The 27,570-nt window shown below is 56.6% G+C and overlaps 1 protein-coding gene across 1 annotated transcript; it reads left to right on the top strand.

The window, feature by feature from the left end:
- Hhipl1 (HHIP like 1) lies at positions 1-26,516 on the top strand. The gene is made up of 9 exons (XM_026399416.2): positions 1-279; positions 6,629-7,275; positions 10,932-11,075; positions 13,114-13,442; positions 13,868-13,994; positions 16,111-16,256; positions 19,060-19,141; positions 22,782-22,864; positions 25,006-26,516. Exons 1-9 carry the CDS (start codon positions 1-3, stop codon positions 25,527-25,529), a joined length of 2,361 nt encoding a protein of 786 aa, XP_026255201.2. The 3' UTR covers positions 25,530-26,516.
- The last annotated feature ends 1,054 nt before the right edge of the window (positions 26,517-27,570 follow it).

Genomic DNA, 27,570 nt, shown 5'->3' with positions numbered 1-27,570 from the left:
ATGGCGGGGCGGTGGGCCGGGGCCGGGGCCCCGCTGGCGCTGCGGGTGCTGCTAGTGTTGCGGGCGCTCCCGGTCGCCGCGCACCCGCAGTGCCTGGACTTCAGGCCGCCCTTCCGGCCGCCGCAGCCGCTGCGCTTCTGCGCGCAGTACTCGGCCTTCGGCTGCTGCGCTCCGGAGCAGGATGCAGCGCTGGCCCACCGCTTCGGCGCCCTGGCGGCCCGCGTGGACGCCCCCGTGTGGGCCGCGTGCGCCGGCTACGCGCTGGACCTGCTGTGCCAGGTGAGTGGGCGCGGCGGCCGGGGCGCGGGCGGCTGGGCGGGCACGCCGTACCGGGGCGCGTGCGCGGGGGCCTCGATCGCCCGGTCGCTGAGCGGAGATCACTGGGGTGAGGATCAGAAGTGGGTCCCTGGCTTTGGAACTCGAGGATCCTAGAGGGAGTCTTCTGGCACCCGTCGGGAAGCCGGGCATCCCTGGGCAGCTCTCGGCTTTGCCATTCATAAGCTTCGTAACGTGAGCCTTCCCGGGCCTCAGTCGCCTCTCCCACCGCAGACGGGACAGGTGATGTCATTACTCTCTCCAAGACTAGGGGCTTTTCTGCCCCGCAGTACCCCACCTGGAGGAACCCCGCCCTGGTCGGTACCGGGATGCCGAGGCGTTAGCCCCGCTCCCTGAGCTGCCGCGCGAGGGGATCAGGGGCTCTGAAGAGGGCGTGGTCAAGGTGCCAGGCGTGGTTGAAAGGTCTAAGGGACACTGTTCCCTATGAGGGCCCCTCCCTGCCCTGCGGGAGGTCTAGGAGCCCCTGCCTCCTCCCTGACCTGGCCGGTGTGAGTCCTGGACCCTGGGTGTATTCCGGCCCCACCTGGGTGCTCCCGCTGGGATGGCGCCCTCACCTGAGTGACGCCTCCCCGCTGACTTCTGCCCACAGCACACGGTCATAGCTGTTTTCCTTCTGTGAGATTGCCCCCCCCCGTGGGCAAAAGCTGTCTGGCTGAATGCAGAAATAGGGTGTCACCAGGAGCCCTAAGGCTGGTGACAGTGAAGGCGCTCAGGGGTGGAGCCATCCCACTGGCGCAGTGCAGTACTTCAGCCTTTGGCCAACAGGGGGCAGGCAAGGGGGAAGGGGCAGAAGGGCTTAATGGAACCTGATGTCCTGGGGTTTGATCCTGGCTGTGCTACCTTCTGACTTTGTGACCTTGGGAATATCACCACTGCACACTTCCGTTACATTATCTTTAAAATGGGGACAGAAGCTGGGCATGTTGGTACATGCCTGTAACCCCAGAGACTCAGGAGGCTGAGGCAGAGAATGGCAAGTTCCAGTGAAGCCAGCCTGAGCAACTTGGAAAGATCCTGTCTCAAAATATATAAAAAAAGGGCCAGGCAGGGTGGTACAAACCTGTAATCACAGCCACTATAGAGGCTGAGGCAGGAGGATCACAAGTTTGAGGCCAGCCTCAGCAACTAAGGGAGGCTCTAAGCAACTCAGCAAAACCCTGTCTCTAAGTAAAATATTTAAAAAGGTCTCGAGATGTGGCTCAGCGGTTATATGCTCCAGGGTGCAATCTCTACTAATACTACTACTACTGTTAACAACAACAATAATAAATAACATGGGGACAGATTTCTTAACTGTCCCCCAGGGTTGCCATGCAAATTAAATGGCTCAAACAAGAGATGCACTTAAATTTCTCTAGTGCTTCCTGGCCCACCACTAGCCCCAGACTCTGCTGAACCCCCATGCTGGGCGTCGTAAGAGCTGAAGAGTCTGGCCAAGTATTTCTCTCCCCAGCCTGGGGACTCCTTGGGATCAGGTCCTTGGTCTCCCCACACCCAGGCCACATAGCAGAGTTCACACATTCATTCCACACCTGTTTATTGAACACTTATTATGTACTGGACCAGTCAAGGCAGATGAGGCAGACAGGTCCAAGGAAGAAGAAGGGAAAGTCAGTCCTGTAGTGTCTGTTGGCAGGAGGCCCCTCCTTTTCCTTGGGAACCTCCTGGGACTGCCTGGCCTTGAGCAACCCGTGTCTGCTAGCACCTCCAGCCGAGGCGTCTCTGGGAGTGACCTCATGTCTGGAGTGAGCTTACAGAGGGCAGCTGTGGCTGGGGCATGGTTTCCCTCACTGGGTTTTGTGGAGATGGCTGGCAGGAGAACTGCTCTCTGCCAGCCAAGATTGTATCCAGATTCAGCACCTCCGGATTCCCACCAGGAGAGGTGGCCCAGGCACCTTATCTACAGGTTTCAGTCTGCATTCAGGCCTCACATCTGTCCTGGGGAGGCAGGGAGGCTCTTACCTCCCATGGATGCTGTGTGCTCTGGAGGAGAAAGACCAGCTATGGCATGTGCATCCCCTGCATGGCTGGCATGAGCCTTCCACGTGCCCTCTCCAGTGCCTGAGGTCATCATCCTCTCATGTTTCCGATGGAAATCTGCAAAGGTCCTCTGCAGGCTCATGCCTTCAGAAGATTGTTCCAGGGCCTGTAAGGACTTGGCCCTGTGCTGGTGCTGGGCCTAGAGGCAGTTGGCAAGTCGCAGGCACAGCCTCAAAGTCCCCTTGTTCAGTTCAGGACAGACAGCAGCTACTTACCAGAATGTGCAAGAGATTCACCAAGGTTACCAAAACCCATGAGGGCATAGCACAAAGGTGTCAGAGGCAGGGAAGGAAGGCCTCCTGGAGGAGGGAATATTCAGTTACTTGTTACCAGCTCATCTAACTGGAAAATTACCCAACACATACATGTATCATCTTGGTTTATTCCTCGTGACAAGCATGAGGTTGGAATTCCTTACCCTTTTCATGGATGAGGACATGGCCCCAGGAGCATGCCCACGGTCACTTGAGTGCACAGAGAGTGTGTGCTCTGGCTCCAAAGCCCTTCTCTCAATGCTACCTCTGTCCCTGAGCCTGACTGTGTGCTGGGTCCTGGGATGCCCCCCCAGAGGGTGCCACCATCTGTGGGATGGACAGGTATGCAAAGAGATAATTAAGTCCTAGCCAAGCAGAGCATCCAGGCCACCGCTGGCGGTGGAGAGGTGAGGGCAGAAGTGTAGAGTATCTCCTGCAAGCTGCAGGGTTACAAGGTGGTGGGGGCTGTGTCAGAGCCCTGAACAGATGTTGTGGGAGTGGCCCAGGGCCGGCAGCAGCCCTGAGAAAGAGCCAAGTAAGAGAGGACTGTGAGTCCGTTCTTGCGTCATGAACAGGAGTTTGGCAGATGTGGAATTGAGTGAGGAGGAGCGTCCTACGGAGAGGACATTGTGTGCGAAGACTCTGTCTTCTCAAGAGTGGGAAGGCATAAGATGCCTTCGGGACTCAGGACCATGAGTCATGAGTGTCAGTGGCTACGCGGGGGCAACCTTGGGATGGGGAGGTGGCAGGCTGTCTGCCCTGCACTTCCTGGCCCAGGCAACCGAGTGGTGGGTTGCTGGCATGGCTTTCCACCCTCTGTGCCACTGACTGTGAGGCCTGGTGCTTCTTCATCTCTCTGCCAGCAGTGGTCACCGGCGCTGCTTGTTATTTCCTGGTTCTTGATTGCTCTGCTCTGAGCACCATGTTTGCCCTGTGTGTAAGTAAAAGTACCCAGGCTGCGAGTGAACAGCCGCGGACCCAGGGTTTGCTGGTGACTGCCAAGGTCTCCAGGCCCTCTTGGTCCCTCTGCCTGGGCCTTGGTGAGTGGCATGCCCTCAGATTGTCTTGCAGAAGTTTGTTCTGCCCTCCACTGTGTCTCTGGAGCAGAGGACAGTGCCTGGCACAGTGTGTGTCCAGGAGACACTTGTGGAGTGGAACGTTCCTGGATCATCTGGACAGAGCACCAGGTGGGTGGCGTGAGTTCTGGTGTGAGCCCAGGTTTGGCCACTTCTTGGAACATGTCTACTTTTAGCCTCGGTTCCTCATCTGCAAAATAGGAGTCACAATGACGCTGACCTGCAAAGACTGAATGAGGTGTGCACTACACCGAGCCTCCGGGACACCTGCAGCTGGCACCTGGCGGACCCACAGGAAACTCCAGGGACCATGAGAGACACTGCAGTGCACAGACCTTAGACCTGGCCACCTGGCTTCTTGTTGGCAGAGTTAACATGTGAGACGTGGTGTCCCTGCTTGGGCCTGGGACAGCAGCTGACCAGAGGCTCCAAGTGCACAGCAGGGTGCTGCCTGTCCTGTCAGGTGGGACTCAGCCCTACAGCAGTAGAGGGGCCAGAAGGACAGGCCATAAGCTGACCGAAGCCATGGTCATGTGATGGGAGTGAGTGGCCCCTGGACTGGAGCTTGAAAACATAGCTGCGAGGTCAGCCAGTCACCCGCTGCCCCCAGAGGCCTCCTGTTGGAAGCCAGCCTGGTTCCCCTGTGGGTGGGGAGGACGTCTGTGGCTGTTAGGGCCTCCTCCACCGCAGGAAGCGCATCCCCTGAGTCCTCTGGGGGCCCAGAGCTGAGTCAGGCCGGGCCTTGGGCTGGTGAGCTCACTTGGGGAGAGGTGTCAGGCTCAGAAATAAATAATTACAACACGCAGGTCAGGTCCAGGGTTGGACAGAGGGCGGTCCCCACGGAGCCTGGGCTGCTGAGGGCACCGCTGCACGCAGAGGCTGGCAAGGGGCCGTGGTGTGTGTGGCGGGCTCTGCACCGGGGCTTGCGGGTGGGTAGGTAGAGCCAATTGGTGGAGTCCCGGTCTGTGCAGCACACTCTGAGGCACGTGACCTTGGGCTGGTGACTTCCTCTGGAGTCCCAGCTTCCTCATCTATCTAAGGACATCAGAACCAGGACACCCTGCTGCTGCTTTGGGGGGAAGTAGATTCACAAAGAGCACCCTGCACAGGGCTGGCCCACCGTCGGCCCCAGCCCCAGCAGCTGTTGGTATTTGTCCTGCTAGTTCATCTGTATTATTTAAGGATATGGAGAATGCGACCTGCCAGAGAGGCGGGGAGGGAAGGGTGCGCGGCCAGGGGCAGCTGTCCTGAGGTGCAGAGCAGACTGCCGAGTGGCAGGGCTGTGGGGAAGAGGAAGGTGGGCAGGAGCAAGAGCCGTGGCAGAGCCAGATCAGGGAGAGCCAGGCTACCCCCGTGTGGCTCTTGGGTTCGGGGCAGGGTGGGCGCTGGAGGTGTGGCGCAGGGATGAGGCTGCTCAGGTTTGCTGCCTTGGCCAGGGTTCCCAGAGAGCAGAGCCAAGCCACAGCTTCTACGCCCTTTGTCCTAGTAGGGTTAGGGGACCCAGGAAGCAGGAGATGGCGTGGCAGGGTCAGAGACAGGCAAGGATGCAATTGTGAGCAGGATACCGCCAAATGTGATTGGGAGCCACCTCGGAGCAGCCGAACTCTGCACTTGGGGACTGTTCAGGCAGGGAGGTGGGCAGAGCCCTTCTCCCAGTGGCCAGAGGCTTGTCCCGTGGCATTCACTGCCCTGCATTTCAAGTGGTGCCCACGTGGGCCCTGATGAGGTCGCTGGTGGGGAAGTACTGAGTGGGGGGGCGTGAGGCTCTGGATTCTGCTCTGGGCAGAGCTGGGAAGAGCACCTGTGAGGCCAAAGGCCTGAGGAGGGGCCCAAGCGTTTAGGATTCATTCATCACATAGAGAGCTGCTCAGGCCGCTGCTGCGGTGGGGACAGCCCCAGGGCCTCATCAAGGAGCTGAGAATGAGGTGCCTGGGCAGGAGGGAGGGACCAGGTGGGGGGGGTGGGCACTGGCCTCATCAACACACTTGCTTATTGCCCATGCCAGTCACCACCAGGCTGGAAAGAGCAGGGCCCACCTGAGATCACACCTAATATGGTCTGTGTTGCTAGCCCAAGCATGGGGCTGAATGACAAGTGGCCTTCAGCCTCAGTTTCCCCAGTAGCAGCTCCCTCTTGAGATCTCAGGTGAGCTCACACATGGCCTGTCCTGGTGAATCAAGGTCAACAGAGGGCTGGTGGGTAAGGTATTGCCTATGGGCCCACTATGTGCTGGACTCTATCAAGTTCTGGGGACAATAGTAACCATCCGGAACCCTTGTTCTGAAGAAGAAGACAGGCAATAAACAAGGAACCAATTAATTTTTATTATAATCTCAGGTCATGTTCCTTTTGTTTGAGATGCTGGGCATGGAACCCGGGGGCTCTACCACTGAGCTATATCACCAGCCCTTTTTGGTTTTGATCTTGAGACAGGGTCTAAGTGGCTCAGGTTGGCCTCAAACTTGCATCCTCTGATTTTTGTTTGATTTAAAGCAAGGTCAAAGGCCAGGAAGTAATGGGATGGGGGTAGACTGGGTGATCAGAGAAGATCTGAGGAGGTGGCCCTTGAATAGGGTCACAAAGGGAGGGGGTAGTCGGCCAGATCTAGGGGCGGATACAGGATGTGAAGAGTCGGCTTGGAAGTGCTGCAACCCAGCGGTGCTCCCAGCAGCCTCTGTGTGGCAGCAGGTAGTAGCAGAAGGGACGGTTTCAGGATCTGTTCCAGCAGGCCCACCAAGGCACAGGGACAAGAGCGCAGGGGAAGGGAAATGAGGCCAAAGTTGCTGCTGGAGTTGAGGCTACAGGTGGTAATAGAGGGCTTCGTCCGCCCTTTGTGGGTCTGCAGACTGAGGCTCTGCCCCGGGGGCACACAGCTGACTGGTGTCCCCACACAGCACCCCTGAGCCCTGCCTGTCTCTGCAGGAATGCTCGCCCTATGCAGCCCACCTCTATGACGCCGAGGACCCCTCCACGCCCCTGAGGACGGTGCCGGGGCTCTGCGAGGACTACTGCCTGGACATGTGGCAGACGTGCCGGGGCCTCTTCCGCCACCTCTCGCCCGACCGCGAGCTCTGGGCCCTGGAAGGGAACCGAGCCAAGTTCTGCCGCTACCTGTCCCTGGATGACACGGACTACTGCTTCCCACGCCTACTGGTCAACGAGAACCTCAACTTGAACCTAGGCCGAGTGGCGGCCGATGCCAAGGGCTGCCTGCAGCTGTGCCTGGAGGAGGTGGCCAATGGGCTGCGCAACCCGGTGGCCATGGTCCATGCCCGGGATGGCACCCACCGGTTCTTCGTGGCCGAGCAGGTGGGGCTGGTGTGGGCCTACCTGGCCGACCGCTCGCGCCTGGAGAAGCCCTTCCTGAACATCAGCCGCGCCGTGCTCACCTCGCCCTGGGAGGGCGACGAGCGGGGCTTCCTGGGCATCGCCTTCCACCCCGACTCCCGGCGCAACCGCAAGCTCTACGTCTACTACTCCGTGGGGGTCGACTTCCACGAGTGGATCCGCATCAGCGAGTTCAGGGTCTCCGAGGACGATGAGAACGTCGTGGACCACGGCTCCGAGAGGTGTTTCCCCGGGGCCACCGAGGGTGGGAGCCGGGCTGCCATGCGGGGTGTGCGCACGTGCCCTGGTGTGAGCACCTCACCAGGCGGTTACTAAAGACCCACACATTTAAACCCCAGCATGTTTGAATCCCCTGGTGGGGCACTGAAGTACATGCCCTGGGGCCTGGGGAGGGCCGCTTCTGGAAACCAGACGTTCAATGGAACCGTTTCCTGACCCCTCCATCTGGCCTCCAAGGCCGATCATCTCTCCCCCAACTCTCCAGGCACTCGAGATGGTGGCTTTCATGTGGTTCTCTTAAAACCCAAGTAGTTCGTGTTGTTGGTCCCATTTTTCAGATGAGGAAGTGGAGGCTCAAAGAGGTCAAGAGACCTTTCAGGTTTCAGCAGGAACCCTGCTCTGGCCTCTGTGTCCCCCCAGGGCATCCTCTGCTCCAGGAAACTTCCTTCCTCCAGCTCCCACCCATTCCCACCCCCAGGTCCTCAAGGCCTACACTGATGGCTCCCTGTGCATTATATATGCTCCAGTCAAATTGGGGTTGAGCTGGCCTGCCCCAGGGGCTCACTTGCCAACCTGGATACAATGGGGAAATAGCCCCATATCAGAGACCCAACAGGTAGAATCTGATACTGGAAAATAGTTGCACAGGGGTTAGGACAATGAAAGGGCAACCGCAGGAAGGGAGGCCACTCTGAGCTGCAAGTGGGGGAGCTGCCTCCACCCCTAGAGCTGGACAAAGTGGGAAGGGGGGCTTCCTGGAGCCCAGGAGCCCTGGAGCTGGGGCCACCCAGTGACAGCTGGCACCATGTTGGGCCTGGGCAGATCAACTAGACCCAGAAAGGAGGTGCAGTTACTGCCAGGACCCTACCTGAAACAGAGAGGGGTGTTCTCCCCACTCCAGTCTCCCGAAGTACTGCCCATTGGCTGAACCATTTCAGCCAGCAAAGGAACATGGGAAGTGTAGTTTGCAGACGCAGGGAAGGGGAGGGTCAGCCCTGGGTCAGAGGGCAAACAGGCAAGTAACATCACGTTGTATATTTGATCAAACTGTAACATCTTGACATTAAACATAGAGAAAGGACGAGTGACCACCAGACAGGCTGTCTTGGTGAGCTAATGGGGCTCTTGCTGTACAGCACTAATTTTGTTTTTGTGTTTGTTTTTGGTACTAGAAATTGAACCCAGGGCACTTAACCACTGAACCACATCCCCAGCCCTCCTCCCTTTTCTTTAAATTTTTTTTTTTTTTTTTTTTTTTTTGAGACAGGGTCTTGCTACATTGCTTAGGGCTTCACTTAGTTACTGAGGCTGGCCTCAAACTTATGATCCTCCTGCTTCAGTCTCTAGAGCAGCTGACCTTATGGATGTGATCATGCCTGGCTCTAGCATTAATTTTGACTATGAGCTTCCTGGCAGCTGGATCAAAAAGAGAAAACATGATTCTCACAATCTTATGTGAACCTATGCAACTACTTCTCCATGAAAGATTATTTATCATATGAACCTGACAAAGGGACGATGGAAGGGCAGAAGGAAAGTACCTTCAACAGTGACTTAAAAAATGGTTCCTGACAAAACTTAAATTGGAACCCAGAATATACAGAGGAACATATTTAAGAGTGAGGGTTCATTAAGGGTCTTCTGAAAACATCATTTGTTCAAGCCTGAACTCATTTAGAGGGGGACAGAGGCATGGCTGGCTGGCCGAAGGCAGGTCAGGGAAAAGCAGTCATCTTTGCCCAAGCTGACTGGCAGTCTCTTCATTTATTTATTTTGGGGGATACTGGAGATTGAACTCAGGGGCCCTCGACCACTGAGCCACATCCCCCAGCCCTATTTTGTATTTTATTTTAGTTGCTTAGCACCTCATCATTGCTGAGGCTGGCTTTGAATTTACCATCCTCCTGCCTCAGCCTCCAGAACCACTAGGATTACAGGTGTGTGCCTCTGTGCCCGGCGGCTGTCAGTCTCTTTATCTGGGGCTGGGATCCCGATGGAAGGTGGATCCTGCAGTCTGAGCTGTGCTCTGCAGGAGGCCCTGGTGCTGGGTCCTGTATTGCTCACCTCCTGCTGTGCATTGGTATCACAGTGCAAAGGCTTCCAGCCCCGGCTCTGAAGGACTCAAATCCAGGGTCCAAGTGACTTCGCCTTTCTGTATCCTGGTTTTTCTTATCTGGGTTAATGAGAGTTATCGAGTGAGTTGCCAATCCTGGAGAGTTAGAATATCTTAAGTTTATTTCAATTGGAGGATGATGATGATGATGATGATGATGATGATGATTTGGATACCAGGGATTGAACTCAGGGGCACTCAACCGCTAAATCATATCCCCAGCTCTTTTTTTGTATTTTATTTAGAGACAAGGTCTTACTGAGTTGCTCAGAGCCTTGCCATTGCTGAGGCTGGCTTTGAACTCGTGATCCTCCTGACTCAGCCTCCCAAGCCACTGGGATTACAGGCATGCGCCACCACACCCGGCTCAACTGGAGGATAATTTTTTCAGTCCTGGGGATTGAACTCGGGCCTCATACCTGTTAGACGAGAGCTCTACCAGTGAGTTTCACCTCAGTCCTTTTTATTTTGAGACAGGGTCTCCCTATGTTGCCAGGCTGGCCTTCAACTTGTGATCCTCCTGCCTCAGCCTCCTGAGTATCTGGGATTACAGGTGTGCACCACCACACCTGGCAGGAGGGAATTTACACAGAGAATTGGCTACCCAGGCATTGAGAGGGCCGGAAGAGGACCAGAGGAAGGATCAGTTTCCTGAGATTAGTGGCTATAACAAGCTATTGCCGCTCTGGGACAGGAGGAATAAAGGGGAGAAGGTGTTTGTGCAGGTGTGTCTGCCCTCGGTCAGTGTTAGCCACCACTGTTGCTGACTCTGCACCTGCTGTTTTTGGAGGTGGAGCCAGAGGTCAGAGACCTGGCTTCTCCCTCCTGCCTTCTGCTCTCCAGCGGCAGACCCTGACCTGAAGCTGGGGCATAGTGGGAAGTTCCCTGCATTGGCAGTCAGTGGGGCCCCAAGGCAGGGTGGGGAAGCTAGGACGATGGGGAAACCAGTTGAACCAGTGGTCAGGTGGACAGTTTCACATAATTATAGTAGGGCAGATGCTAGCATAGAGAGCAGTAGAAAACAAAACAAAACACTGACCAGAACTCAAAGATTTGAGTTCTAGTCCCAGCTCTGCTACCTACGGGCTATGAGACTTTGTGCCAGTCGCTTAACCTCTCCGAGCCTCCAGGTCCTCCTTGACATGTGGAGTACATTATCCCAGCTCAACCTGTTTACCAGGTCCTTGTGAAAATCACTTGTTACAAAGGATGTAAAAGGTCTTTTCCAGCTGGGCATCTGGCACTCACCTGTAATCACAGTGATTTAGGAGACTGAGGTAGAAAGATGGCAAATTCAGGAACAACAGCCCTGGCCAGACTCTGTCTCAAAATAAAAATAAAATAAAAAGGCTGGGATGTGGCTTAGTGGTAGAGCACCCCTGAGTTCAATCCCCAGCACCAGAAAACAACAACAACAACATTCTTTTCTCCATTGTAAAATGACATCCAACAGAGAGGAGGGTTCATTGTTGCGATCTTGTTTTTGTTTGTTTGTTTATGTGTCGAAGGCTGAGTTTTCATTGTTGGGGCTTTATCTTCCTTTAGGATAATCCTGGAGATTGAAGAACCAGCTGCCAACCACAATGGGGGTCAGCTGCTCTTTGGGGATGATGGGTACCTGTACATCTTTACCGGAGATGGCGGGATGGCTGGAGACCCCTTCGGAAAGTTTGGAAATGCCCAAAACAAGTATGTTCGGCTTCTAGTTGTCTGGTACCTTGGGGGGCACTCTTTTGGAGCCAGAGGTGACTTTCTTAGCCAAGCAGCTTCCGTGAGTAGGGAAGGGTCTGGGAACCAGCTCAGCCTGCAGCTAGCTGGGGATCCCAGGCAGTCACTGGTTCCCATCAGTTACAGGGGAATGATAATCATCTCCATGGGAGGCTCAGAGCCTGATTCTCACAGGTGCCTGATAAGTGACATCAGTGACCCTCTGGGAAGGTCAGCCCAGCCCTGAACAGGGCCCTGCTGGAGGAAGGTGTGGGGTGCTCCCCAGATGGATCAGAGCAGGGTCTTTATGGACAGGTGGGTTTTCTGCCCCAGGGTCACTCACAAAGACCCAAATTCGGAAGTATAATCTCGGCCTCATTTACCCACCTGCTGGCTTGAGCAAATGGCCTACCCTCGTGCCTCTTTATGCATGCACACACACGGGTGTACACCCTTGTGCATGTAAACCAGGATGTTAAGGAGTCTCTGGCCTGCCTCTTCCATTTCCTTAGCCAAAATGACAAAACCTCCCTTAGCCCAGGAAGTCAAAATAGAAAGGGTAATATTGATTACTGTAATTAAAGTGCTCACAATTTGTGACTTATGCTTTCACATGTGACAGTGTAAGAGTCATCCAAGCTTTCTCAGTTTGCAATGTGTTCAGAGATGAAGTTGAGAAAATAGAAATTAAGGATTTGTGGATAATTGGATGGGATTTAAAAACATTGTTTTGCTGCTATGCGGTTTTTGCCCACTCGCATCCTGAGGCATGATGCCTGTTGTGGCTCAGGGTGTGAGCAGCCCAGGGCGCGTGGAAGGAGCTGCTGGGGAAGCTGGGAGGCCTGTGGTGGGGACCCTGGCATCGCTGGGGGAGTGTTTTGTCACCAATAGCAAGACACCTGTGAGGTGTCTCTACTGATGGGGGAACACTTGGGTGCTAATTCTTGTGGGAATGACGGCACACACAGTTGTGTCAACTGGGCAAAGGACACCAGCCCTGCCTTGAAAGGCAGCCTGGAGGGAGGGAGTCCACCAACACGCAGAGGGGAGATCAGAAACCAGGTGAGGGCTGGGGATGTGGCTCAAGCGGTAGTGCGCTCGCTTGGCATGCGTGCGACCCGGGTTCGATCCTCAGCACTACATACCAACAAAGATGTTGTGTCCGCCGAAAACTAAAAAATAAATATTAAAATTCTCTCTCTCTCCCCCTCTCCCTCTCTCACTCTCTCTTAAAAACAAACAAACAAACAAACAAAAAGAAACCAGGTGAGAGGCCTGCTCCCCTCCACACCATCTCCAAGCACAGCACAGGTTTTTCCATGTGATTTTTGTCATGTGACCAGTGGAACCAAAAGCTACTCCTCCCCCGTGCCCCGAGAGCTGCACAGAGGTTAGAGCTGCTGGCAGCTCCCACCTTCTCCCAGCCCTCCCTACGCTTTCTGCTTGACACATATGACTTTGATCACTGACTCAACACTTGATGTCACCTACTAGGTGGGATCACTGGGCTGGGTTCTGGAAAAAAACCTAAATATGAGTCACTTTCTAGTGTAATCCTCACTGGCTAGCACAACCCTGTAAACAGGAGGGCAGAGCAGAACCCTCTGTCACTATGGAAGACACTGGGCTTCCATAGAGGGTCTGGAAAAGGGCTTGGGGTTCTGGGCCAGCCATCTGGGCTGGATCTCTGCCCTACCATTGATTATCCGGGTGGCAGGGGGACACTTTATCTGACTTTTTTTGAGCTTAACTGCCGTCTGTAGAACTAGATCATAACAGTACTTAACCTAAAAGTTTCCTTGTGGCCACGAAGTGTGGCAATAGACGACTTAGGTCCAATGCTCTGGACAGGGCTTGGCACCCAGTTGAAAGGATGCACGAGGTTGTCCAGCTGCCAGTAGCTGAGGAGCACCGCACCGGGGTCTCTGCCGCATCGCCGGGGCTCACCCTGCACCCGGCCCCGTCGCTCCCCGTCCTGGGGATGGTGCGCGTTGACACCCGGCCTCTCGCCCGTCCGCAGGTCGGCGCTGCTGGGCAAGGTGCTGCGCATCGACGTGAACCGCAACGAGCGCGGCCCGCTCTACCGCATCCCGCCCGACAACCCTTTCGTGGGCGACCCGGCCGCGCGGCCAGAGGTCTACGCCCTGGGCGTGCGCAACATGTGGCGCTGCTCCTTCGACCGCGGCGACCCGGTGACGGGCGCGGGCCGCGGGCGCCTGTTCTGCGGTGACGTGGGCCAGAACAAGTTCGAGGAGGTGGACCTGGTGGAGCGCGGCCGCAACTACGGCTGGCGCGCCCGCGAGGGCTTCGAGTGCTACGACCGCAAGCTGTGCGCCAACGCCTCCCTGGGTGAGCCCGCGCCCGGGACCCTAACCCCGGTCCGCCCAACCCTCCCCTCCGCTGCCCAAGACTGGGGCTCCCACGGGGCTGCACCCAGGACCCTTCCCAGGCACCTCTTCATTTTGGACCGGTCCCCGCACCCCACCCTACGCGAACTGTGCAAGGAGACCTCCTGTCCCCACTGGAACCTCCTGGGCCCTCCCTCGGGCGCTCCTTTGCTCTTGCTTCCCCCTGGCCCTGGGCCTCCAGGCAGTCCTGGTGAGCACCGCCCTCCTTCCGGCCTGCCCATCAGGGGCCCTCTGGCTGACCTCGTGACCCCTGTCTCTTGCTGACCTTTGTCCCCAGTCCCCTTTTCACAGGCCTCGGGCTGGGGACAGACCTGGCAGTTGAACAGGCTGCCACATGTTCACCCGGGGCTCTTTCCCCTTCTGCAGATGACGTGCTGCCGATCTTTGCCTACCCGCACAAGATGGGCAAGTCGGTCACAGGGGGCTATGTGTACCGAGGCTGCGAGTACCCCAACCTGAATGGCCTCTACATTTTCGGGGATTTCATGAGCGGGTAGGTGGCCCACAGCCCTGAGTACTCGTGGTTAGGGCCTCTGCTCCCTGGACTGTGATGAAGTGTGTGTGTGTGAGTGTGTGTGTACGTGTGAGTGTGTACACAGGTGCACACGCACACTGACAGGAGCCTCCTGTGGGTGTGGGCCAACAGGTCTCTTCCTCAGGGGGAAGTTGAGAGTCACCCCTTAGGAAATCTGCTCCTGCTCTCCTGACAGGGCCTGGAGCCGGCCAGAAGGCCCAGGTCATGGCTCGGCAGACCATGGGCTTAAGGGCCAGGACCTGGTCTTTCCCTCTCTCCTGAAACTCCTGCGTTTTGAGCTACAAGTCCTTCTGATAGTCAGGGACAGAACACCAGCAAGCCCTCTATCCCCAGGGCCACCTTCGTCCTGGGGAAGACAGGACCGGTCACTGCACAGAATGGGAGCGCCTAGAGCCTTACCCAGCCCACCCCAGCCAGGCCTGCAGAGAACATTGGTCCCCAAGCCCGTTGCACAGGTTGGGAAACTGAAGCCACAGAGGGCAGTGGCCCATCCAAAGTGACTCTGCTGAGGAGAGGGGGAGCTAAGTCTGCTGTCCAGGCCTGACCATTGTGGCCCATGGAGCCTCCCTCCTCTATTCCCACTACTGAGACTTAACAGGTGTGTGGGTGGGTGGGTGGGGGACAGGGCATGAGTCACATCCAGGTGCATTTTAGGAGAGAGCACACCTCCTAGGCCTGCTGGGAACCAGACTCTGTCCTCTGTGGAGCTTGGACACTTACGACCACCTTGTTGTCCCGTTGTACAGAGGAGAAAACCGAGAGTCAGAGAGGACCAGGATGACATACAGCCTGGCATGCTGAGGCTTAAAAGTGCACCTGAGATGCCTGGTTCGGATCCTTCTGCTCACTGGAGTTGACCTTGAGCCAGTTACTTTACCTCTTTGTGCTTCAGTTTTCTCACCTACAAAAAGCAGTTGACAGTAGTGCCCACCATCTCAGGGGGTCCTCAGGACAGAATCTACTAGGACATACACAGTACTTGGAAGTTAGTTCAAACTCACATGCCCCTAATTCCCATTCTGGGGAGAATAGCCGAGTAGGTGCCCGGGGAGGAGATTCAGAGCCCAAGGCTGGCAGGGGACTTCTTGCCTCTGGAAGGCTGCTGACTTAGGCTCAGTCAGGAGCTGAGAAAGTACCCAGCCCTGTGCCCCTGGATGCTGGATCATTCTCCCAGTTCTTGGGGACTCCCTTCCTTGGCCACCCAGCTTTCCACCTAGAAAAAGCTTCCTAGATGGAGCTCTTATTTTTGCCACTAGTTCTTTCTCTCCCAAGTCTCCTGGTCTCAGACATTCAATTCATTTTGTCCACATTCCCAAGCCCCGCTGCTGGGTCAGGCATTATGCCAGGGTCAGGGCAACTAAGATGAAGAGCATCTTGCATCCAAGCCAGGGACACACCCACACTTGGTCTGAGACATTGCAACCTCAGAGAGCCTGTGCCCAGTGCTGGGAGCGCAGAGCAGGTGCAGTCAGGGAGGGCTTCACAGAGGAGGCAATATCGGAGCAGGGGCTGGAAGTATGCCTAGGTGCTAGAGAAGCAGAAGAGGGAGTGGGCACAAGATGAGCATGTTCCCAAGATGGCCAACTGCCTGCTGTCTGAAGTACAGGCAGTGCCAAAGGATGCATACACCTTGGGGCAGCTGTGGTGGACGTCAGCTCTCAGAGCTACTGTGTCTTCACCTGGCCAGAGACTGCACTGAACTGACAGGCAGGAACCAAGCTGATCTTGTTCATCCGGGGTCCCTCTGGCAGATGCTCAGTGAAGATCACACCTAGCCCACTTCACAGACACATAACCTGTGCGGCTGCAGGGCCCTGCACAGAAGGGCCCACACTTCACTTACTGCTCTCTCATCACTCTCCTGAAATTTTTAATAATTTTTGAACAAGAGACCCTGCATGCCTTTTGCACTGGATCCTGCCAATGACAATGGTCCTGGTTGCATGGATGAGCAGACAGGCAGACAGATGGGTGGATGGATAGATGATTGGATGGGTGGAGGAGTTGATGAATAGATGGTGTGTTCCTCGAACACCATACCAGCCATGACCTCAGACCTCATCTTCCTCTCTAGGCGACTGATGTCCCTCCGAGAAAACCCAGGGACCGGCCAGTGGCAGTACAGTGAGATCTGCATGGGCCGTGGCCAGACCTGCGCATTCCCAGGCCTCATCAACAACTACTACCCACACATCATCTCCTTTGCAGAGGATGAGGCGGGTGAGCCTTCGTGGACCTCCCCCTGGTCCAGACTGCCTGGGCCTGGGACTGGTTTCCCCCTCCCAGGGCTCCTGGCTGTATTGTGAGGGGTCGGGTCTCGGCCTGAAATGACCTGCGTGCTGGGGAGGGAGGCATTCAGTTCCTAAGGCATATTCACTTTCTCATCTGGAAAAAGGGAGAAATGTCCGTCTTCCCTGTTCCCATCCAGCGCAGGGCTGCGGGGAGGCCGGTGCTAACAGGGGTTGGGTCTGCAGGCAGGATCTGGAGTGCGGAGGGAGAGTGTCTCCCCAGAGAACTGCAGGGCCCTTGGTTCTTCATGGCAAATGCACTTGGACCATTCAGTGAAGCCGCACTGGAATTTCACAGTGGGTGGACAGACCGGCAGCCCTCCTGCCTGTTAGCTGGTCCCACATTGAGGCACTTGTGTTTTCAAAGCAGGGACAGAGGGGGAGGGGAAGAAGAAGGGCCATGGAGACTGGATCCTGCTCCAGTCTCCTGCCTTTGTCCTTGGACCCCTTGACTATGCCACAACAAAAGGCCAGGGGCCCCCAGCAGGCCCTGGTGGATGCTTTGTAGGGGTTTCTAGGCAACGCAGTTGGGGGGGTGCTTTGGAGGTGTGTCCCTGCAAGGCCCAGTGCCAGAGCCCCCAGGGAGTCTGGGAAACCTTTGTTGAACCAACCTCCCCCATCCCCCCATCACATCTGAATTTCCAAAAGGGCAGCTCCAGCCCCTGAGAGGCCCCTGGGCCCCCTGAAAGCCCTTTCTTTTGGTCAGTAGGGGGTTATTTCAGAAGCAGGGGAGCCTCCCTCCCCACCTCCCTCTCCCCCAAAGATGCAGGGCCTGGAGGAAGGAGCGGTCCCCTGGGGCCCTGCCTCAGCCCTCTGAGTGGCACTGAGATAGAAAACCAGGAGGAGGCACCCACGAGCCAGGAGCCCAGGGCCAGCTCCAGGTCCAGTGTCAGCCAGGCTCTCCCACTACTAGAGAGTGACCTTAGCAGAGCTCCTGGCTCTGCTCCCCCCTTTCTAGTTCTCCTGACACTTGAAAATTACAAACGAGGACGCCTGCTGGCCCAGTATCTGCCAGGGACTGTCCACACCACAGAGATCAAGAGGGCGGTGTGGCCCTCGGAGGGCCTGGCAGCATGAGAAGGGTCCCTGTGTGTGCACGTGGTCCAAGAGCCTGCTCACAACCCCGGAGTCTGCCTGGTCTAACCCTGTCACTTTACTTACGGGGAATGAGACTGACTCTTCACACCCAGTAATAGGGCAGGCACTGTGGGCAGAGCAGGGCCTTGGGTTGGTCAGCCAGATGAAGACACAGGGGAAGGGCCTTCAGGCTGGGGATGTGCAGGGAGCCTTGACCTACAAGGAGTTGGAGTGTCAGTGTGAGGGCTGCACAGACAGAGGGACAGGGGCTGCCCCCAGAATCTCTGTCCAGAGAGAGGCCAGAGGGAGGTGGATGGCCTGAGATGACACTGCAAACCTGTGGCTTCCCTTATGGACTCCTGAAAGGACTTCTTGCCAGGGTGACCCTATTCCTGCAGGTGGCATCCTCCCCATGTGGACCTATGCCCCTATCCCCACTTCCCTGGTGGGCCATTGCTCCTGTCACAGCTGGGTCCACCCCTTACACAAGTTACCCCTCAAGGGTCTCCCCCTTTGCAGAATCCCCAGGGTTTCTTGCCCTTGCTTGCTGACCCTGCCCCCATGCGCCCTCCCTGACTGCCCCTGTCTCCTGTGACATGCTTTTCTCTGTCTCAGCCTCTCCTTGGGGATGCCCCCCCCCACCCCCCAGGCCTGGAGGAGCGCTCTGCTATGCTCTTACAAGGACAGAGGTCTTAGTGCAACTGAATTGTCACATTGGGCCATGGGGGGCTTGCGTCAGGTTTCCTAGTCACCGTGGATCCCACATTGGTGTGGGGTTGGGACAGCAGACTTGTTGCGCTCTGGGTCTGGCTTAACCATGTGACTTCGACCTTGCTGAGCCTGTTTCCTCATTTGCAAGATGGCAATAATGAAGCCCATTTCCTGGGCCCCAGTGGGCCTGGCTGCAGGAATGAGGGTAGGATGGTCAGGGAACAGGAGGACTAATGTCACCTGAGAGTGAGCTCCGTGGTGCTCAGAACTCAGATCTGTACATTTTCACTGTACCTGAGAGCTGGAGGGGAAGATGGGGGTGGGCCATCACAGAGTTCCCACACAGAGGGCTTCCTGGTGACCCCGGGGACTCACACTAGATTCCTGACCCGTGCTTTCTGCCCTGCCGGGGAGGTGCCTGCTCCCAGGTCTCTCCAGGTGACAACAGTAACAGCCACTGCTTGGTTCTCGCTCTCTGCTCTCCGTAGCAGCCCTGTGAGCTTGTCCATTTTAAAGATGGGGAAGCTGAGGCTTGGGGAGCCAGATGTGCCCGCAGGTCACCTGGGAGGCCATCGTGTGGGGAGCTGTTCCAGGGCCTTATCCATGCCCAGAGATGTGTGGTGCTGGGCTTCAATCCGGCCAGGGCTGGGGGTGGGGGGACAAGCCACCAGGAAGGAGCAGGAGCAGAGATCTGAGTGGGATGTGGGGGCAGGCAGGGTGACTGATGGCTCAGGGACAGTGCTGTAGAGGCCCATGGCCACATCTGGACACCTCTCCCAGTCTCAGTTTCCAGTTCTGGGGGCTGGACCAAGAGGCTGCCCTGGAGTGCTCCCCTCGAGGTCTGCTGAGGCTGGGGTCAGTCTCCAACCTGAGGCTGCTGTGGGTGGGTGGGGCTGGCCCACATTACTCTAGCTGTCCGCCCACCTGCCATCTTCTTCTTTCCAAAGGGGAGCTGTACTTCATGTCCACGGGCGTGCCAAGTGCCACGGCTGCACGTGGGGTCATCTACAAGGTCATCGACCCCTCCCGGTGAGTCCCTGCAAGGTGCAGACCGAGCACCTACCGTCTCACTCCTCTGACTTTCCCCCACTCCCAACGTGGGGAGAATTCATATCCCCATCTTTCAGATGAAAAGACTGATTCCCAGAGAGACTGATGAATCAAGCTCCCACCACCGGGAGGTACAGATCCAGGATTCAAAGGTCTGCCCGACAGAGTGCGGCTCTCTTCAGGTCGTGGGGAGTGGGGAGATGAGGTTTGGGGCCTGTGAGTGTAGCGACCTTGCCTGACCTCTCCTGTGTCTTTCCTTCTGTCTAGCATGTCCCTCGTTCCTTGTTCTCTAGGTTGCTCCAGCCCCTCATCTTCCAAACTCCTGCTTGCCTCTGAGATGCCTCCCCTGACCTCCTGTCCCCATCTGACCCTGGCCTTTCTCCTGGAGCTACGGGCTAGAACTTGCTGGGGCTCTCCAAGCACCCTCCCTGACCACCCCATTCCAACTCTCTCTCTCTATCAGCTTCAGTTCTAGCTATGATTCTCCACTGCTTCCCCCCACCCACTGTGACACTGGGGATTGAAACCAGGGATGCTCTACCATTGAGCTTTTTAAAATTTCTGTTTTAATTTTGAGACAGGGTCTCACTAAATTGTTGGCCTGCTAACTTGCAATCCTCCTGCCTCAGGCTCCCAAGTTGCTGGGATTACAGGCATGGGCCACCACACCTGGCTTCAGCTGCCCATTTTATGGGGCAGAAATGAGTACAAAGATATAAAGTCATGTGCCAGAGTCCCAGAGGGGCAAGAACTGGAGCTGGGTCCAGGTGACTGGCTTGAGAGTCCTGCCCTAACCTCTAAGCTTCATTGTGCTGGCCACAGGGCCTTGGATCTCACTGCCTTCAGGCGTCCTCCCCAACCTACTTGCCCCTCCAGGCCTGCTAGTCTTTCTCAGTTCTTATCACCCAGACTTGGAGTCTCCCAGCTGTAGGACTGTGCCCCACCTGTCTGTCTGGTCCACATCTCCTGGATCCAGTCTACATCTCCTGGACTAGATGTGTCTTTTCACCCCAACAAGTCAGCTCAGGCCCCAGGAATGGCACAGAGCAAAGACTGTGGCATTTTTTTTAAGTTTTATTTTTAGTTGTCGACCTTTGTTTTCTTTTTTATATGTGGTGCTGACAACTGAAGCCAGTGCCTCACCCATGCTGCTTCTCCCCTGCTCCCTGCTGTCTGTACTTGTATCCAATACCTGGAGTGACACCACGCATGCTCACCCCCTTCCCCACCAGGCCCAAGGCTGCACTCCAAGAATCTGCGGGTGTTTGGCAGACCCTGGGGGAACCCTGATGTGTTTAGTTACCCCAAACTCTGAGACATACTGGTAGGGGAAAGTCCCAAAACACCCGGTGCACCTAAACAATACTTTTTAAAATGTGGAGTCCTTTTAGAGCTACAAGGAGGTGGCAGAGTTTCCTGCATACCCCGGGTGCAGTGCACCCCACTACCTCTTAGGTGGTCTTTGAACGTGAACGTGTACACCGTTAGTGAACTGACCTTGGCACATCACCACTAGTTAAACTCTGTCAGCTTTTTAAGGGATTTTTCCAGTTGTTCTCTTGTGTCCCTTTTCTAGTCCAAGATCCCAAATTACATCTCGTCATCTTGTCTCCTTAGCTTCTGGTCTCTGGTCTGTGACATCATCTCACAAAGATATTATTTAATGACATAATTTTTTTTTTTTAAATCAAGGAAAACATAGCAATCCTCCTCTCATCCCTGTGTTCTCCTCTCCCTGAGGTCACATCCATCTTGTGGTGCCAGGATTTATGTCCCCGCACTTGGATCACATCAAACTTTACATTCTTCTTTGCTCATTTGTTCCCTACTCTGTGTAAGCGTTTCCACGTTGCGACATCAACCTCAAAAGGATGGTTTTTAATGGCTGGTCATTTTCTGCTGAGTCACTGAGCCATAACTGTCTTACCAATTCCTTGGAATTAAGGTTATTTCCATTTTTTTTTTTTTTTAGAAGAATGCTTCTCTGAGGAACTATCACATATATTGAGTGTCTAATTCCTGCCACATGTTGCCTTAAAGGCATCCTCTCTGCCGGTTTTTACAACACCCTCTCTCTGTTGGCTCACTGTCCCTGTGGAGGGAGAGGGGAGAGACCCAGCAGCTTCCCCAGCTCCGGGCTTCAGGGTTAGGAGGATCCCAGATGGTAGATTCCTCCCTTCCTCCCTGACCCCTTGCCCTTCCATTTTTCTCTCTTGGAATCTATGTTTTGTGGCTGTTGTTGTTTGGTTCTGGGGATTGAACCCGGGGGTCTCTACCACTTGGCTACATTCCCAGCCTTTTTTTACTTTTTGCTAAGTTACCCAGGACGGGCTTGAACTCGGAATCCTCCTGCCCCAGCCCCCCTGGTTTCTGAGATTACCGGTGTGCACCTCCGTCCGCACTGGGCTGGCTAAATGTATTTCATTGCAGCCAGGCGGACTCCAGAGGGGTCCGGCACTGAACATTTGGAAAATGAAGAACCAGTAGTGGAGGGGGTGGGGTTGCGTCACCTCACCGTGCCCAGACATAACAACGGTGGCATTTTGGGGCTTACTCCCATCCTTTTGCGTAACAGATTTTAAAATATAATTTCCTCAAAGAACAAAAGCCCAGCTGGGCCTGACCGAAGTGTGTGGACACGACGTGGAGGGAAGCCCTGCGGCTCCTCCGGCTTCCAGAAGAGAGGCGAAGAGAGCGTGTGTGCCAGTTGCATTTCCTCAGCTCTGGGGGAGAAGCCTGTGTGCCTTCTTCTGCCAAGCCTGTCTGGAGGCCCCTCACGTGGCTGCTTCCCACCCCGTGCTGACGGGACCCTATTGAAGTCCTGGGCCCACGTGGGGCACTCTGGGAATGGGGTCGGTACCCTTCAAAGAATACAGGGCCGGTACCATTCAAAGAATCACAGATCAACAGCCAAAAACTAATTAAAATGGAATTCCGTTCCTTCCTTGTGCCCCTGAAGGATGTAAAAGGAGACCCATTCATACCCTGGCAACCCTGGCACACGGCTCTCTTGCCGTTCTCTGCAGCCCCAGGCCCTGGGCTCCCATTCAGGCTTCTTCCCTCCTCCTCCCTGCTTTACCCCTTAGCCTTGACCTTTCCCAGGTTCCTTGGCCAGGCTGGGCATCACCAGAAGTCCAGACTCCAGAGGCCGGAGAGACCATCCTCAAAGTCTGGGGGTTGGAGGGCCAGGGTAGAAGGCAAGAATGGGGCCCAGTAACAGGTGTCAGAGTGGCAGGGTGGGGAGAAGAGAGTCTGGCATTCCACCAGTGGGGGATGAGGCGTGGGGGCCACCTCTGACTCCGAAGTGGCTCAGAGAGAGGGAGCCTCTGGCGCTACCTAGTGCTCTGCAGGTAGAGACTGAGCAGGCGCCAGCGGGCTACCTTGGTGCCTGTGTCCTGAGGCTGGGCCCTGAGAATCCTGGGGGCACAGAGAGTGCCAGGGTCCTGCAGGGCACACAGTAGGTTCTCAATAACTGGCCACCATTTACGGCTATTCCTGTCCACACCTGCGTAGCCCTTGCCCTCCCTGCCACCACCCACGAGAAGGGCTGGTGTCAGGTGGACACACTTAAGGCGAGTTGCAGGGTGGGACCTCATGACCTCCTGTGTGTTGTTGGTAGACGAGCGCCACCCGGCAAGTGTCAGGTCCATCCCACCCAGGTGAAGGTGAGGAGCCGCCTCGTCCCCTTTGTGCCCAAAGAAAGTAAGTGCCCATCGATGGTTCTCTGTGGGGGAGGGAAGCTCCTGCAGCCTGCACCCTGCAGACCCCCAAGTCAGATGCTGGGGGCCCTTAGTGGGACCTAGAGGCCCCTCCTTGGTCCCTCTGCCTAGCAGCTTGGCTGGCATACTTCCTCAGGTAAAGTGGAAGGCACTTTAGAGGGGGTCTGTTGGACTGGCCACACTCCTTAGACCAGGCCCTAGGCTATGGGCAGGTGGTCCGAGGGGCTGCAGCCTCAGGAAGGGCACAGCAAGGGGAGGAACAGCTGTGCCAGGCAAGGTAGGCTCAAAGTCCTCTAGGAGGACACAGAGAGGACACCTGTGTGTGAGCAGGGGAGGCTGGGGTGGGGTGTTTGGCTGGGCTTTCCAAGATGGTTCCCTTTGACTGCTTGGTGAGGAGGGACAGTGGGATGAGCAATCCTCCGTGGCTTGAGGGGCCTGGGGCTGTGAGAAAGGCTGTTCCGCTGGAGGGGCTACCACCAGGTCCTAGCTGGGTAGAAACAGAGGCCCCCCATTACCAGACCTTCCGCTTTCCATCCAGCCACGGATGATATGTGCTTTGCCCATGCCGTGGAGGGATACAGAGAGAGGCAGGTGTGGCCTGGCCTTCTCAGATTACATTTTGAAACTGCTGGCCTCTAACTCAGAATTGCAAGAACCACTGTGCAGCCCAAGGGACTAGCAGGGGCTGCCAGCAGGGTGCCAGTGCTGGCCAGGTGGGGAGCAGGAACGCAGAGCAGGGCGCCTGGGCAGAGGCAAATGCAGGAGGGCGGAGCTCAGGGGTCCCAGCAGCAGGTGGCTTTGAGCGTGGCAGCCCTTCAGTCACTTGCTTCAGTCGCCCACTCTGTGCTGGGTGCTGAGACCAGGCCCTGTCCTGGCTAGAACAGAGAAGCCGTTTAGTACAGAAGTGTGTTCTGGATCCTGTGGGGACCTGCCCAGGTCAGTGTGGGACTGGGTGGGGGTAGCGGTTCCTGAACTGGAGAGAAAAGGAAGGAGAGCTGAGGGGCAGGGGGCAGAGAGGCTGGGCCTGGGGAGAGTCTGGATGGAGCAGAGGAGTGCGTGGAGCAGAGCTGGTGCTGGTGGTGGTGGTGGTGGGGGGGGCGGCACCTTGCTCATGTCATGGTGCTTGGGCCTGGCCTGCACTTGTCCTTGTTCCAAGAAGTACTTTCTCAGCACCCCTCCCCCACCCCATGGATTTCCAAGTGCAACTGGCCAAGGTGGGGTGGGATCAACGGGATGTGCCCTGGTGGCCCCAGGATTCTCCCTGTTGTAACTGTGTTAGTTGGGGTTTCAGCCCTCCTCTGACGGCTGTCACAGGGGACAGTGCCCACTGCCTAGCACTAGCCCTGCAGGGGATAGGGCTAGACAGAGTACAGTGCCTGATGTAGAGTGAAGTTTATTCCCATGGCCATCCTGGGCCCAACATGTCCCATGTCCTTCAGGACAAAGAGAATCACCAACCCCAGTCCCCCAAAGACCTATGGTGTCCAGGCCCTGTGACGGGGTGGCTGTTCCTGCTCTGACCCCTCCATCCCCAGCTGTGATCCGGTGGGCCCAGCCACACACCCTGAGAGCTCCCACCCAGCCTTCTGTGACAGTGGCAGGCCTGCGCCTCAGAACCTGGAAGAGAGAGTCTCCCTGACCTTAGGGTTTGTGTATGGGCCCAGTTCCTGTCCTGCTGGCCACCTACTGCTTTAGACCTCACAAGTCCATGCCCCTCTGTGGCTTCAGCTTCCCCACCCTAAATCCAGGACTGGAAGCAACAAGGGTCCCTTGCTCCTAGAATCCTAGCCCAGCACTGCTTGCACCGAGGCCCAGAGGTTACAGCATGGGTACCCCCCAGGAGGGCAGGGCTGGGGGTGTGGGAACCCAGCGGCAGACGGTCATAAAACAGCAAGCTCCCGGGATTGGTTGCTGAATGGCTAGAGAAGCATCTAGCACCCCCTGGGGCCTGGGTGACCCAGAAAGCACCCCTAGTGTCCTCAGAAGCACCCTATCTTCAGGGTCTGAGTGGGGGACAGACGGAGGACATCTTTCCCTGAGGTCCACCTTCCCACCTGAAGGCAGCCAGGTGGGAGATGAGCCGGGCTGGGGGACCCTCTGACCGTGTGCCCTTCTTCTGTTCAGAGTTCATCCGAACTCCAGAGAGCACCCCACGGCCCACCAAGGCGCCCCGCAGGACCCGTCCCACGGCCGCTCCGCGCACTCCCACCCCGCGGCCGGCCAGGCCTACCCGGCGGCCAGGGCGCGGAAGGGGCGGAGGACGGCGACGGGGGCGGCCGAGGAGCACCGCTGACCCTACGCCCTCCAACGGCGCGGTGCGCCTGGTGCGACCCGCAGGACTGAGCTCCGGCCGAGGACGCGTGGAGGTGTTCGTGGGCGGACGCTGGGGCACCGTGTGCGACGATGCCTGGGATACCAAGGCCGCCGAGGTTGTGTGTCGCCAGCTGGGCTTCGCACATGCCGTGCGCGCAGCAAAGCGTGCGGAGTTCGGAGAGGGACGCACGCTACCCATCCTGCTGGACGACATGCGCTGCGCGGGCAGCGAGCGCAGCCTCCTCGAGTGCGCGCACGCCGGTGTGGGCACGCACAACTGCGGGCACCAAGAGGACGCGGGCGTCGTGTGCAGCCACGAAGACCCGTACTCATAGCCGAGCCTCGGCTACCCGGCCTGGCCATTCCAGAGGGAGCCCAGTGTGCGCCTGGTTATGCACACGTATCTAACTGGGGAGGGTGGTGTGGGTGTGTCCCAAGAGGTGGCCTTATCTACCTGGCTGTCCTGTTGGACCTGTGTGAGGTGTTGCAGTGCACGTGTACCCTCCTGTGTCCCTGGCCGTGTGCCTTCTGCTGACATAATGCTGGTGTGTTGGGACGGTGTGGTCTGCCAGGGTGTGATCTTGGGGCAAGAAGAGCTCTTTTTTACTTCCTAGTCTCCAGATAGCAGCAGGAACACCTTCCTTTAATGACTGCATGAATGAAGGCACCCCTGGCCGACTGAAGGAGAGGGCCTGTCCAGCAGTGCAGGAGCAGAGGGTGCCAGACCAGCTGGAGCCTGGCTCAGAGATCGTGGTCCAAAGAGCATGGCCTGGTGGCCCAACAGTCCAAGGCACTGGAGAGAAAGGGACGCATGCCATGGGGCAAAGAGAAGCTGCTCATGTGCACAGATCCTGGGTGTCCTGTGGCCATGGCGGCCCTTGAGAGGGTCAGCCTGCCTAGGAGGAAGTGAGTAGCCATCTCAGGAGACAGCTAGCCAGGGGGCACTGGTGAAGTCCCCTGGTCATCTGGACGTCACTGTCATGCTAAGCACCTGCAGGTGCTCCAAGGATAGTTCCTGGCTTCCTCTAGCCCTGAAGCCTGTCCTCTCCTGCTCCTAGGACAGAAGCACCCCATGCTGAGCAGAGTTTCCCCTGCAACCTCTCCAAGCACCTGGGCCCCATTAAATGAGGGGCCCTGCCCTGCTACGTACAGGGTTGGTCAGGACCATCAGGCCAGCTCTGTTATCTCCATCCCCACTCCTGCTCTGAAACCCCAAAGACCCTCTGATTTCTCTAGCCCTACTCAGGGGCCACCAGGCTGGGGGCCAGTGAGACTACTGAGAGCTTGTCCCCAGGACTATGCCAACAATGTGACTGTTTACAGACCCCCTCCTGCCTCTTTTTTGATCCTGACTACCCGGGAGGTTGGTGTGGGGTGAGGGGACAGGGGAAGGGGTGGCCCCCAGCCTTCTTCCTCCACAGGCTCCCTTGCTCACTGTGGGCCTCGGCTCTGGACTGCGCTAGGCCTGTGGAGGGGTTAAGGTCTCTGGGCTCAGCCTCTGATGGGTTTGGGGTGGGTGGATAAAAGCAGATGAGTCATCAGGACAGGGTGTGGCCCATGTCGGGGGCAGTGGTGAGGGGTCTGTGTGAGACACTCCAACCCAGCCTTGTATGAAGCAGGATGGTCTGGGAAGAGGCCCTATCTGCACCCAGTTGAGCAGGCCATGGGGTGGTGTGCCAGGCTGAGGGGCTGGCAGCAGCTGTGGCTGCTCATTGAAGTTTAGGTAGAACCTGGTTGCAGAGGAACCGAAACGTGTGTGTGTGTGTGTGTGTGTGTGTGTGTGTGTGTGTGATGCTGGGGATTGACCCCAGGACCTTGTGCATGCTAGGCAAGTACTCTAGAACCAAGTGACATCCCTAGTCTTTTTTTTTTTTTTTTTAACTTTTCTGAGACAGGGTCTTGCTAAGTTGGAATGGCTGGCCTTGAACTTGCAGTCTCCTGCCTCAGCCTCCCAAGTTGCTGGGACTACAGGTGTGAGCCATTGCACCTGTCAAAGATGAAATTCTGAAGTCAGGAGTTCTCTGAAGTGAAAGAGCTTCCTGAGCTGTTAAAGAAATGAAGGACAGAAGACAGGAGGAACCAGGTCCAGGTGCAGAGCTGGGCAGCCACCAGCAGCAAGGCTGGCCTGGTAGAGGCTGTAGTCTCACCTGTGAGGGAGGGTCCTGGTAATGCAGTCTGGGCAGCACAGGTTGTGTACGCTGAGCTTTGGTTGGCTATTGATAAAGCGGGGATAAGCTGAAGGCAGCGGTGGGTGGGCTGGCGTTGGCGAGTGGTCCATTAAGCACAAATGCTTGGTACTTAGGGATTGGTTGAGGCTAATAGTTGAGGAAGGTCTTTTCCTGGCGATTGAAGTGGATTCTGGTATTTAGAGACCAG

The sequence above is a fragment of the Urocitellus parryii genome, chromosome 6 (assembly GCF_045843805.1).
Source record: "Urocitellus parryii isolate mUroPar1 chromosome 6, mUroPar1.hap1, whole genome shotgun sequence".
NCBI classification, from domain to species: Eukaryota; Metazoa; Chordata; class Mammalia; order Rodentia; family Sciuridae; genus Urocitellus; species Urocitellus parryii.
Note: the sequence above shows the minus strand (reverse complement) of the source record. Positions and strands in the feature narration are given on the sequence as shown.